The sequence below is a fragment of the Vespa crabro genome, chromosome 10 (genome assembly GCF_910589235.1).
Source record: "Vespa crabro chromosome 10, iyVesCrab1.2, whole genome shotgun sequence".
Taxonomy (NCBI): Eukaryota; Metazoa; Arthropoda; class Insecta; order Hymenoptera; family Vespidae; genus Vespa; species Vespa crabro.
This window is the reverse complement of record NC_060964.1, coordinates 3,666,992-3,680,313: the sequence shown is the minus strand read 5'-3', so window position 1 is coordinate 3,680,313 and position 13,322 is coordinate 3,666,992. Positions and strand designations below refer to the sequence as shown.

General features: G+C 30.1%; 1 protein-coding gene and 2 long non-coding RNA genes across 4 annotated transcripts in view; 1 reads left to right on the top strand and 2 right to left on the bottom strand.

Annotated features, from left to right (window-relative positions):
- Nucleotides 1–13,322, top strand: part of LOC124427349 (probable G-protein coupled receptor 158) — a 91,378-nt gene that overhangs the window by 37,659 nt on the left and 40,397 nt on the right. For both annotated transcript variants that reach the window (XM_046970180.1, XM_046970181.1), the window contains exon 2: nt 1,229–1,412. In XM_046970180.1, the coding sequence (XP_046826136.1) occupies nt 1,229–1,412 (184 nt within the window). The remainder of the gene's footprint in view (nt 1–1,228; nt 1,413–13,322) is intronic.
- On the bottom strand, nt 2,531–4,026 carry LOC124427350. The gene is made up of 2 exons (XR_006942954.1): nt 3,779–4,026; nt 2,531–3,032 (listed from the first exon to the last, which is right to left on the bottom strand). It is a non-coding gene; the product is annotated as an uncharacterized LOC124427350 (long non-coding RNA).
- On the bottom strand, nt 5,839–6,879 carry LOC124427351. The gene is made up of 3 exons (XR_006942955.1): nt 6,864–6,879; nt 6,699–6,812; nt 5,839–6,343 (listed from the first exon to the last, which is right to left on the bottom strand). It is a non-coding gene; the product is annotated as an uncharacterized LOC124427351 (long non-coding RNA).

Below are 13,322 nucleotides of genomic sequence, written 5' to 3'. Positions count from 1 at the left end.
TGTATATTTTCCGTTAAGATGATAATCTGGTGTCGAAGTACCATTATAGTAGGTATGCTATTTATTGTACACCTATTACTCATGGTGATTCGGAACGCATTGACACCACGATTATCGATTTTGACCAGCGTCGGAGACATATTTCACAAATGTTTGTGTCGTTGGCAGATAATTATTATCACTATAACCAACCAAGCGAAACAATGCTCTCGCATTTCGCGCGTCAACGGTTCGAAAACAAAACTCGATTGAATTTAGCATCGAGAAAACGCTTTTACATCATTTCGTCCGTTCCATTTTCGCCTTGATTATTCTCCGCTTCATACTTCACCGAGACTTTTCGAGTCACGCGAATATTAGCGAGCTTGATCGATTTTTTACCACTCTTTAAGAATTTCTTGGAAATCTACAAAGCACGAGAGATTATGATTACGTCGTAAAAGTAATCGCATATAAATTTTCTTTTCAAAATTTCTCTTTATGAACGATATGTAATCAAAAAGAGAAAATTGATTATAGAATTTTAAGAAGTACAATATAAAATAAATCTGACATGGTAAATTATTAATAAACAGTATCTGTATATAAATAAAAGAATGTGATATATTCATTAATCATTAATCGCATGTTGTACGTATGTGCGTGCGCGCGTGTGTGTGTGTTGAAATATATTGATAAGTTTAATATAGGTTAATGAGAAATTTTATTCAGAAAAATTTATCTCTGATAAGCATACAATAGGCGTATGCAAAAATTTAGTTTTTTTTCTTAAATTTCGTAAAATAGAAATTATTATAATTCTTTTTTTATTGTTTTTATTTCTTCCTTATTTAATTAGAATTTTATTTCATAGCTATACTATATATTTTTTTTTCGTAAAAATTTATACAATAATGATCCGTCCGTGAGTATACTAGAGTCATTTGAAAAATTCACGGCTTCTTTTTTATACTGTTCACTTTAAGACGTGTTTCACTTTAAGAAAGAAACGTATGTATATATTAAAAAAGAAAAAAAGAAAAAAAAAAAATACAAAAAGAAAAAACATGCCGTAAATTTTTTAAATGGTCTTCTCATTTAACATTTCGGAATGGAATGAATTAGGATTTGGCAAAGGTCTGCAAAAATTTTTAATGATAAAATTTATGCTTAATTAATAAGTTTTTATTTTTACCTTTGCATTTATTCTAATGATAAAATTAAATTAATAAACGTTGCACTTTTACAGGTTTACATACATATCCTTATAACGAGAGCACTTATACCGAACGTGAGGAGGACGAAATACTTACTGTAAAGTATGAGGATGGCAGATGGTCAAAGCCTTACTACGATTGTGGTGGTGGCAACATTTGGATGTTGACTTATACCGTTCCTTTCTTTGGATATGTTAACGACACATATTTCTTCAAGTACGTATCGAATATATTAATTACGATACATCGAACAGATGAGATAGATAGATAGAGAGAGAGAGAGAGAGAGAGAGAGAGAGAGAGAGAGAGAGAGAGAGAGAAATAGAGAGAAGAGAAGAGAAGAGAAGAGAGAGAGAGAGAGTACGAGGATGAAGATCAATGGGACACATTGAGCGACGTAAATCGATTTTACGTCAGCCAAAGAACGTTCTTCCATCGCGAGTACGACGTAATTACACGCACGGAAGAAGCTTTGTATGTACTAATGAATATTAAAACCTTTCTTACCTTTTCCCTTTACTGTTGGCATGCGATACTCGAGTTGCGTTAATTAGTAGAGGTTTCGAATTGCCGATTTTAATTAATGATGTTCTACGAATACATTTACTTGTCATGTTACCAAAAAAACATTCGAGTTTCCGAGTTTCTTCCTTCTTGAAATTTATTGTTCGACATTACTCGTACGAAAATTCTCTTGTTCTCTCTCTCTCTCTCTCTCTCTCTCTCTCTCTCTCTCTCGATCTCTCGTTCTCTCGATCTCTCGCTCTCTCTTTTTCTCTTTTCCTTTCGATCGATCGTTACGGTAAGAAAAGTAAAATTGAATGTATTGATGACGAAGGACAAAGGTAAATCGATATTTCCTCGAGGTACTCGACTCAGCTCGTACGCAGCTCAGGGACAACTAAACGGAGACTGAAGCGAACTGTTACAAGTTACGTCAAAGTTTATGACTTACTCAGGCGCAACCTTGCCGATATTGCTTCAACGAAGTTGAGTTAGCCTCCGGTAAACAAACTACTTTAACTGTTTCAAATTTTGTTAAAAAAGCAAGATAAAATATTGTATATATATATATATATATATATATATATATATATATATATATATATATACATAGAGTAGTCTGCGTTGTCTGCTGACCTTGTAATTTTCCAAAATCTATAGTACTTCCGAACATTTCTTTTTTTCTTCAAGTAACGACTTTTGTCAAAGGGTCATCGAACGTGTATATTTGTTTCTATAATAATAATTACAAACAAACGTTTATTCGTTCGAATAAATTTTCTTCATTTAAAAAAATTGCATATTATTTGTAATAAATAAAGAACGTCGTATTATTCGATGGCATTACTTATTATTCCTTGATTGAAATATCATGAGAAAACAAAAATAAAATAGAAACAAACAACAATAGTTACATCGGAACGAAGGTTCTGCAAATACCATTTGAGTCCTGTCGTTGACCATCTGGACATTTCTTTTCAGGCGCCGTTATGATGTTGAAAGTATGTTCTTTCGGTTTCGTCTTATTATTTGAAGATTTCATATTGGGAGATTTATCAGTCTGAGAGAGTACGGGATCAACGAGATTCGTGAAAAAAAGAAGAAAAATCATGGTGGTTGCAATCAGTGCCACTGGAAAGTATTTCATATTTGTAAAGGAAATAGGTATGCGTGGGAAAATAAAATTGGGGAAAAAGGATAGGAAGGTTTTCCTGAAAGGGAAGAAAGGAAAAAAGTGAAAGTTTAATCTTTCGAAAGAAAAACGAAAATAGATTTCTACTCTTCCTTGAGTGATTACGATGATTCGGTTCTTCTTTCTCCGAATAGCACCAACTGTAATTTAAACCATTAAATACAACGTTATTAATTATCGCAAAGTTATCAATTTTAAAAAAGGATTCTTCACATCACATCACTTCCGAACATAATATCTTTCATTAGTTTTAACAAATATATCAATAATTATTGTTTAGTGAATATCAATAAAGAAATTTAATGGAAACATTATACATAACATTGAAGCGAATTAGAAATTATTTCTATCGATTATTCGATTCATTTTATTTATATTTTGTAAAAAAATCAAGACATTCCCTTTGATTTTCATCGAATGCCGAAAATAGATTGAGTATAATTAAAAGATATTGTATACGGAATTCAGCGCACGCACACTCACTCACCCACGTACACAAATATACATACACACAAATTTCCCTTTAAATGGATTTTTCAATTGTATTGACAGAATTTGTTATACGTTTTAATCCTTAAACTTCACAATTTTTTTTGTAATCAATGTATTTAAGTTCATTCCTATTTTTTTTTTCTCATTAAAATTACTTATCACATGGAGAATACACGAATCATACTTGTTTCTAATTACAATATTTTTCGTAAAACAAAATCATCTCTCGATGACGATTAAACGTTAAGTTAATTAACTTGCACTTTCACTTGACATTCTTTTTCTCCTTTTCTTTGTTTTTTCTTTTTCTTGCTTCTTTTGATAAAAGACACTTCACGAGGAACTACGTGATCGACGAATAAAAAATTTTCATATTTAACAACGAATTCTATACCTTTGAATTATCGAATAGCTTTTATATGAATGCTCGTATACGTCTTTTCTTTGTCTTCACTTTATTTCTCTCCTTTCCTTTTCTCTCTTCTTTCTCTCCTTTTCTCTCTCTCTCTCTCTCTCTCTCTCTTTCTCTCTATATGTATTTTTTTGTTTTCTTGGACTTCTTATTATCGATATTATTGATTACGCAAGAATTCCTAATAAAAAAGCAAAGATGTTCTCGCCAGAGTATCTACCAACATATCTGTTTCTAGAAGCGTTCCACGTTCATATTTATAATCTACTGCCGACTGTATGCTCGTGTGACGTAATCTTTATCATTGCTTTGCGAGTGAAAAGTTTTCTCGGAAAGACATAGCAAAATTCGCCCTTGAATTATATACTCATACGTATTTTATGTATACATACTATTACAATATATACAGGGATATAGTATATATATCTGACATACGTATGTATACTCCGTGTTATCGGTGAGAATAAGGTCGCTTGAATTTCGTGAAAAAAAAAAAAATGAGAAAAAAGAGAGTAATAAATAAGAAAAGAAAAAGAGAAAGTAACAGAGATTTATGTTCGTAAGTGTACAATTCGATTTAAAAAAAAATAATAATACTCCATAATACTCAATTTAAACAATTCAATTGGATATTAGAAAGATAAAACAATTCGCAATTTTATTTCTAAACATTTTTGATGCTATCTTCAGCATTCATAATATCGTTTATATGCATTTGCATACGTTTTCAAGATGTGTTTTTGAAAAGACTTAACAAAGCGTGTCTGTCGAGACACAAAGAATATGTCGAACAAATGTTACATTATGAAATGTTTCATTTCGAAATGTTTTCGAGTCTTCTGTTTATCTCGTTATCGATTCGTATCTATAAAGATCAAATTAGATTACGTAAGAGTTAAGAATTCGATTTGTTTTAATTATTTTTTACGATGTATATTATTATATTTTCGATAAATACAATGATTTTTATCGGAGAAATGGAATTTTGCTCGATTAAAAATCTGATCTTCGAACTTCAAAATTATTTATGAATTTGTGACAAGGTATTAAATTTATTTCTATATATATATATATATATATGGTAAAAATTTCTTTTTAATTATGATAACGATTATCGTATCTAAGTCTAATAGTTAATTCTCTTATAATTTCTACATTATTTTTCTTTCGATGATGTTATAATTACAATTAACAAACTTGACTTATCGTTTAAACGATACGTTGAAAATGGAAGCCATATCGTCGTGTTCATATAACATCAATTGTATGATTTTACGATCGTGCTCTCATCACAATTATATCTCAATTAATCGTTAGTAACAGAATCTATGTATATCTTCATATAAATTTATATTCTTTGGATACTAGTACGCTTATAACGATCGTAAATTATGAAAGGGATCAACCGTGTTATCAGTTCTATAAATATATTTTTGGAATTCAGAAATAACTGAGGTTTGTATCTCGTAAAAAATATTTGAATTGCGATATTAACAAACATCAGGGATTATATTCTATGAAGAACTTAAATTCCACTCCATCTCTTTCTCATGTTATTATTACAAACTATTACCATCATTATGATCAGTCATAATATTAAGCATTAATCTGTACGTTTTATATGAGTACTATATAGCGTTTAATTTGAGATATTTCATTATCTGTTTATATTGTACGTTACTTCAGTTATCTTCTTATATTAATAATATTTTATTATTGATGTCTTTATTAAAATAAAAATAATGACTAAGCAAATATAGTATATAAAATTCTATTTGTATATGTATCTATTGTTCTATATTTTAATATTATTCTATTATTATTATTATTATTATTATTATTATTATTATTATTATTATTATTATTATTATTATTATTAGAACTGACCAATATGCTCATCTAGTAGCAAAATATTCTTCAAGAATTATGTTACTTTTCATTATAGATTTCCATTTCTTTAGAAATATAGAAAAATTAATCGTAAGAATAATATTTAAATGATGTTAAAATATTTTTTATCGATGAATATAATTTAATCTTAGTATTTTATTATTTAATTTATTATCTCTTCTTTTTTCTGCATTTAATATAAAAATATACGATTAAAAATAGACTGGTCTTAAGCGTCCATTCGAATCGCGACGATATTGAGTTTTATCATCTTTAACCTCGAATAATGGTGCTTTAATAATGTTTCTTTTTGTACGCTTTTTAATTTCATCCTTGTTATCCTCTTCGCAAAATTCCTTTGCGTTACACTCCTCTACGGCTTCTCCATTTTCAACTTTAACTTCCTCCTTGGCTTCTTCCTCCAAAGGCATTTTCTCGTTCGACTCGGACAATGAATTTTCTGCCATTTTAATTATCCCACAATTGATTGGTTTTTCCCAACAAAAACAAATTTCCTTTCTTCTATCAAACGCAAGGTCACCGATAACTTCTTCAACAACGATAATTTCGATATAATTCTTGTCTTCCTCTTCTTTCCCTTTTCCTCTCTTCCTTATTACCGATAACGTCCTCTTATCAAACGTTATCGACTTCACCCTGAAAATGTCGAAGAAACAATTCGTTAAATGTAATCCGAGCGCAATATCATCAACAACTTATGACTATGTTTGCATAAATTTGCCTCTATATAGATAGGCTTATTATCGATATTTCTCTCTTATTTATTTCCTTTATTTTTTTTTTTTACTTAAGCGATTAATTTCAATTTATTATCGATAAGCATTAATATGCGTTATATGCGAATTTAAAGTCAACGAAAAATTATTACCAGGAAATATTTCCCGTAGAAATCATGGAGTATTCAAATATTTTTAGAAATAAATTACGAGCGTAATATCTAAATATATTGATCTTTATAATTCGATATTCTATTAATTCTATAAGTACTCACCAAAATGAGATATAATAATCGACGTTAATCGCGTTTAATTCGGTTCGATCGAATCGTACTTATTTCTTTGAAACATTGATCTCGAATGACCGCTCTCGAATGACGCAAAACTATCTGTTAAATTCAAAATGTTAAAATAATCCTTTTACACTGAACTTCTCTTACCTTTATCGAATTGAAAGTATAAATATCGGATAACGATAAGGTTTTAACTTATCGTTTTCCTCTTAGATTATCTGATCGTATAATTTTACGATGTAATACACATGAAGATGTTTTACTTTAGTTCTAAAAACAGAAAGATCGTTCAAGGTGAAATAGCTTGATCTAATTTTGGCATAGCACTCTTTCTTTCTTTGGTTTTCTTCTCTCTCCTCTCTCTCTCTCTCCCTCTCTCTCTCACTCTTTCTCTCTCTCTTTCTTTCTCTCTCTTTCTAAAAGTCGAATTTATCGACAACTCAAAGTCGGCTGTGTTCAAGATACAACATTCAAGATTCGACTCGACAATACACTTCGACGGTCCTTTTCACTATCTCGTGTGTTTCCAACTGAACTGTCTCAACGAAGCGAACCTCTTCTCTGTTTAAACATTGTTTCCATTTTCTCTACGAGTATTCTACAGTGTAACTAACGATTATAACTGTGGTCACTAGACAATCTTTGTCTTTCCTAAAATAGAAAGGAAAGGAAAAAGAATAAAAGAAAAAAAAAAAAAGAATATGTGAACGTTCGAAAAAGTCATTAAACGTCTTTAGAAGAGTATATTTAACAAGTGATAAATAATTTGACATATTCTTTGTCCTACTAATTTTAAATAGAACATGAATTTCTAATTTAATTTTCGAACGTTCTGGTTCGTAATTGGAACCAGTAGAGATCCTTTTCTCTTTTCTTCGATGTTATTAACTTTCACGATTTTAAAAGTCAGGTCAAACGAAGGTACGACAAGCATCGAACGACCCTTCAAACGATATTAAAAGAAGATTCTGCGGTTTAAACGAAGCCTCGGTAATGAGTAATTTGTTGAAACTGATAAATGGTTTATTTGAGTTGGTTTTATATATTTTTTATTCTATAATCTTTAGGAACAAATAACAAATAAACTTGTATGTGTTAAAGAGTTTAGTTAAACAGATGTGTTAGAAAAAGAGACGAGGCACTGACCCGTGATAAAATTCACCGTAACCATGTTACAAATTAGATCTGCTAACTCTCCTCTGGCAGATAATTCGTTTAAGCGTTTAAGCTCGAAAATAGTAGAAAGCCGAGTTTCGTTTGATGGCAAATGTATAGTAACTTGAAAGAGAGAGATAGATAGATAGATAGATAGATAGAGAGAGAGAGAGAGAGAGAGAGAGAGAGAAAGAGAGAGAGAGAGAAAGTGAGCGAGTGTGTATGTGTGTATGAGAAAGAGAGAGAGAGAGAGAGAGAGAGAGAGAAAGGAAGGAGAAAAAATAAAGGTGTGTTGTAAATGGATTTTTCAACGGGTTAACTGTACGCCACAAGACCCGCATAGGTAAATCTATTCGTAGCACGATTCCTTGCATCGATTAAATTGTTAAACTAATATTGTCGCTAATAAAATTTTATGAAAGATTATCAGCTCGTTGAAGCTTTTCGTAAGATCAATGGTTCTTTGATCTATTAAAAAAAAAGAAAAAAAAAAAGAAAAAAAAGAAAAAAATAAAGAAAAAAAAATCGTTTGATAATTAAATCTTTTAAGATAAATAAAAATATTGAAAATGATAATTTTTAACAAAATATAAATATAAGTAAACATATTATATCTTTTTTTCTTTCCTTATTTTCTTTCTTGCGTCATTTGTTTATCAACTTAAAATATAAAAATTAATCCGAAACATATAGCCTATTTAATCTTATTTTATACATTGTATTTAATTCTTGATTATCTTATTCATTTATATTATTGATATGTATCTCCATGGACTTTCTAAACGTCATGATGATATTTGTAGACAGATACTTCGGTTAATGACATAATTGTTTCCGAGAACACCGAACCCACGAAAGGAAATTAATCTAAACGAGACCTAGTTTTCGTATATTACGAAGTGAGGTTGACTGTTTGAACGATGATAGACGTAGTATAATAATATAACAATATATTCTTATGATCATTATGATATATCGAGTTTACTAGTTATTACTACATACTACATACCTTGCACATTGAAATGTAATATTGCGATTTTGGGACATTATGTGTTGCTACTTGAGATGTTATATTGCGACTGACTATTCGATAAGACGTTTAAAATAGTTCGAAATAAAGCGAAAGGGAAAGAGGAAGTGTGTAGGAGAAATTTTCAAATAAAAAGTGTACGGAAAGGAAAGGATTGATCTCTTGATTGGTTGTTGATATTTTCTAAATAATTCATTTAGTATGTTTAAACAATTTCGTGCGATTTCTCATACGTATTGACGGATGAGATGAAAGGATGACATGAATGATATGAAATATAGCTATTTCAAGGGTAAGCTTCAGACATCCTCGTTTAATCTGCGTTTATGGCCTCGTACATTCTAAAAAAGTTAAGAATTTAACTAGAAATTTTTATGGACAATAACTTGAGCAATATATATTTTATCCTTAATGAACATCGAACGAATTTTCACAGTCATAATAGTTCGCATGGCTTTTTGAGAGAAAGTTTAAAAAAATTAAGGGATGCGAGTGAATCAACGTGGAAATTATTTTGCATAAACATCGTTTATCATCAATGCAATATTAAATTATTATTATTAGTCTTTTTTTTTCCATGGGCAATAAATCTTTTGTCAAAGAAAACGAACGATTTCCGATGTCCTCTCACCTGTTGAACTCGTTTACTCGTTAAGTTCTTCTAATTCACACCCTTCCGGCATATCTAGTTAAAAAGAATTTTTATTTTATTCTTTCACGGAAGTATCTTTCATAAATCTTACGAAGAAAGGATTGAATTCTTTTAAAGAAAGAAATAGCAAAGATCTTAAGTTATTGATAAAATGATAAAAATACGTTCGTGAAATGAAGTGAATACTATCGATTGAATCGAGAAAACTTTTATTTGTTCGATGATCTTTTCTTTCTTTTTCCTTTAGCAATGGTTTTCAAATCACGATTCGTTCCTTCGGAATCGAAAGCTTCAACGTTTTCAGCAGATTCTCGCGAAAGGTTCGCCCCGAGTGCTCTTTATCCTCTCACCCTTAAACCCGTTTGGACGTTCGTGGAATTTTACATTGGGACTGTAGAGTCGCGCTCTATCGGATTTGCAATTACTGATCTTCCTCGAGGGAGCCACACCTGCGAATGATTGAAGACGCGAGAACGACCTCGAATCTCGTCGCTTTGAAATAGAGATGTCCTCGCAATCTAGCATATGGCGACGTTTGTGAGATGAAAAGAAAGGAAAACTCTATTTCATAGCTCTCGGACCTGTTTTAATCAATTCTCTTTTTATGCCGTTAGATTTTCTATTTCTCTTTTATTTTTTTTTTTTTGATACCTCTTTATTATTCTGTTTTTTCTTTTTTTTTCTTTTTGTATTTTTGGAAACGAATATTAGGTGTTAATTGAATTTCAAATAATCGTTAGCATTTAATTGTTTTGTTTTCGGAAAAAAAAAGAAAAAAAAAAAGAAAAATTGGAGAGAGAAATTTTTAATTTTCATACACCTGTAAAAGTTCTATAATATTCAAATTAAATTGACTTATGTAGGCGTTATTAAAAAAAAAAAAAAAATAAAAAAATAAAAAAAAAATAAAAAAAGGAAAAGAAAGGAGTAAAATAAAAAAGAGTGAAATACGTCAAGTTCTATAACGGATGATATACGCCTGGGGTTAACCGCTTGTTAAAGTTATCGCTTCTATCGAATATCGTTTCGAAAGTATCGCTTCTATCGAATATCATTTCGAAATTATCGCTTTTATCGATTTTGCAAAACAATGATGATGTATTATCGAAGGTCGACAAATTAGTTAAATGACGTCACCTGAAGTTGAAAATTCACAATGACGCTTCATAAAACGAAGTTTCTCAAATTTATTGCTCCCGAGATGAAAGTTATGTATTACAATGGAATAATGTGAGAGGATGAACAGCCGTGAATTTAAAATGAAATAATGCGATTTTGCGTGATGACATTCCAATGCGGATTTATGGATTTGCTTTTTTTATTACAAACGTTCCCTTTGAAATATATCGTTATGTGTAATTATAAATTCGTAAAATTTCGAGAATTCCCGTTTTTCTTTTTTTAATTTTACTATTTTATATTTTATTTTTAGAAATATATTTTATTTCATTCTATTATGTCACGAAATTGGAATATTTTCGAGATAAAGAAATTTTTTGCGATCCGCGTCGGAAAGAGGAATTTTGATTGAGAATTATATTGATTTGATTGGGAAGTATATATTTTGCCTTGTTTAACAATGAACAGGATATGCTTATAATAGGAAACGATTTATAGCGAATCATTTTTTTTTTCGTTTTTTATTTTTTTATCAAATTATACATTTATCCTTTTCATATAATAACCATTCAAAATAATAAAAATAAAAAATATTATTGTACTTCTGTAAGCAAATTGACATTCAAATGTTCTTATTTAAATGCACCAATCTGTATGATATTCAAATCGAAATGTCGAAATTTAATGGAATTCATACGGTAACCTTTTTATTGGGTTAGTGATTAGAGTACAATACGCGAATATTCCTTCTACATTATATCTTACATATTATACGAATCTATTCGATGAGAAATTGCGTGTTCGAGATATCAAAGGATAAAAAAGAAAAAAAAAAAAAAAAGAAAAGAAATACCATTGAGCTTCGTCGACATTAATGAACTTCTCACGTCCCTTTGAAAACGTAACGTGTAGTCTATATTTTAACGCGTCCCTGAGGGCAAGCACATTTGCACTGTGAAATTCCACCTTCGAGCGAATATTTGTCGATGTCATGCTATTCGTCGATTTGCTATAGACCTTCTTTTCTTTTTTTTTCTTTTTTTTTTTTTTACTGGACTTTCTCTTTGTCTATCTAGCTTTTAAAAAAAAAAAAATAACCAGTTGAAATTGGTTGTTCGCTTTTATTGCTCTCGAAATAAACGAAAAAGTATTCGCGAACAAAGCACGTTATTCTTTCCTCTTTTCTCGTCGATGCGTCCCATCTTTTGTACACGTTTGTATTCGATCGACAATTTCGTTTCTCTTATCGCACCGATATGGTTCTAGTTTTCTCGAATTCTCTTGTTGTTAGTCGTATTGTACGATGACGCACTTTACCCCGGTGAAGGCGAGAAAAGAAAGGAAAGATAAAGAGAGGAAAAGAAAGGATGAAATAACTTTACGTAAAATCAGAAAGAGAGAGAGAGAGAGAGAGAGAGAGAGAGAGAGAGAGAGAGACAGAGTAAAGAAGAGGGCCAGTTTCTTTTTTTATTCGTACAAACAAATTTGTTTTTTTTAAATTAAGTAGAACACAAAAGAATCGGAAATTCATTTCTTTATATATCAAGATACTATTTTCCGTAATATTTAAAAATAATCATTCATTCAATCATTCTTCATTAATTGTATTTCTTCGATAATATGGAATGAACCATTTCCGATCACTTTTTCTCGTCGTCTCATGTAATATAATATTTAATAAAGAAGGTCAAAAAGATAAAAAAAAAGGATCAGTACGCGATAACGATTTTAATATTCCTACTATTTTAAAGAGATCAAAAGCAGTCGAGAAGTTCATGTAACAATACACACTCAAACTTTTCATTCTATCTTCTTCACGTTGACTTTTATTCTCTTTTCTTTCCTTTGATCTATTATCTCTGTCTATCTGTCTCTCTCTCTCTCTCTTTCTCTCTCTCGCTCTCTCTCTTTCTCTCTTTTTCTATATCCATTTATTTTCTCAATGTCGCTGTTGAAAACAGTAATTGCCGCAGCTGAGAACAGTAATTCAATGGTATTCAAAATATCGGGTTGAATTGAAAAATTTCGTTACGAAAAAAACTTTATTAATTTATTACGCAAAAGTTTTACTTTTCGAAGTATCTGCCTTGCAAATATTTACAAAATTAATTGATTTTCGTATAAACGAATATTTATTACTCTTGAAATAAGATTAAGAAATGTTAGTGAAATAACTTCAATATTCGTTCCGGTTTATTAATCTTTGCATATTTTATATTACATTTTCCATATATTACATATTCTATTCGATTTCGTACTTCTACAATTTCGTTTCGAGCATGAATTCTTTTCTAGTCATGAAATTAATGTTTTGCTAGTTATGAAATTAATGAGCAACGAAACTGAAGGGTTGCAAGTGATTTAACTTGATATTGTTAATTGGATTATGTGTCTAGCAAGGTCTTTCCAGTAACTTAACACACGATGAAATTAAACAATAGATCATCCTTTAATTGGCTTACCTTTGAAGGATGGTCAACCGATATAAAATCCAATTAATGTATTTAATCATGATTCTACTCCAATTCCTAGATCAAATTCAAATGAAATTGAAGCGTTTTAGCGTAAATAACTAACTAGATTAAATTAATAGATTTGAATAAGGCATAGAGAGAAACCGAATACTATGAGCTTTCAAGCGGAAAAAGAA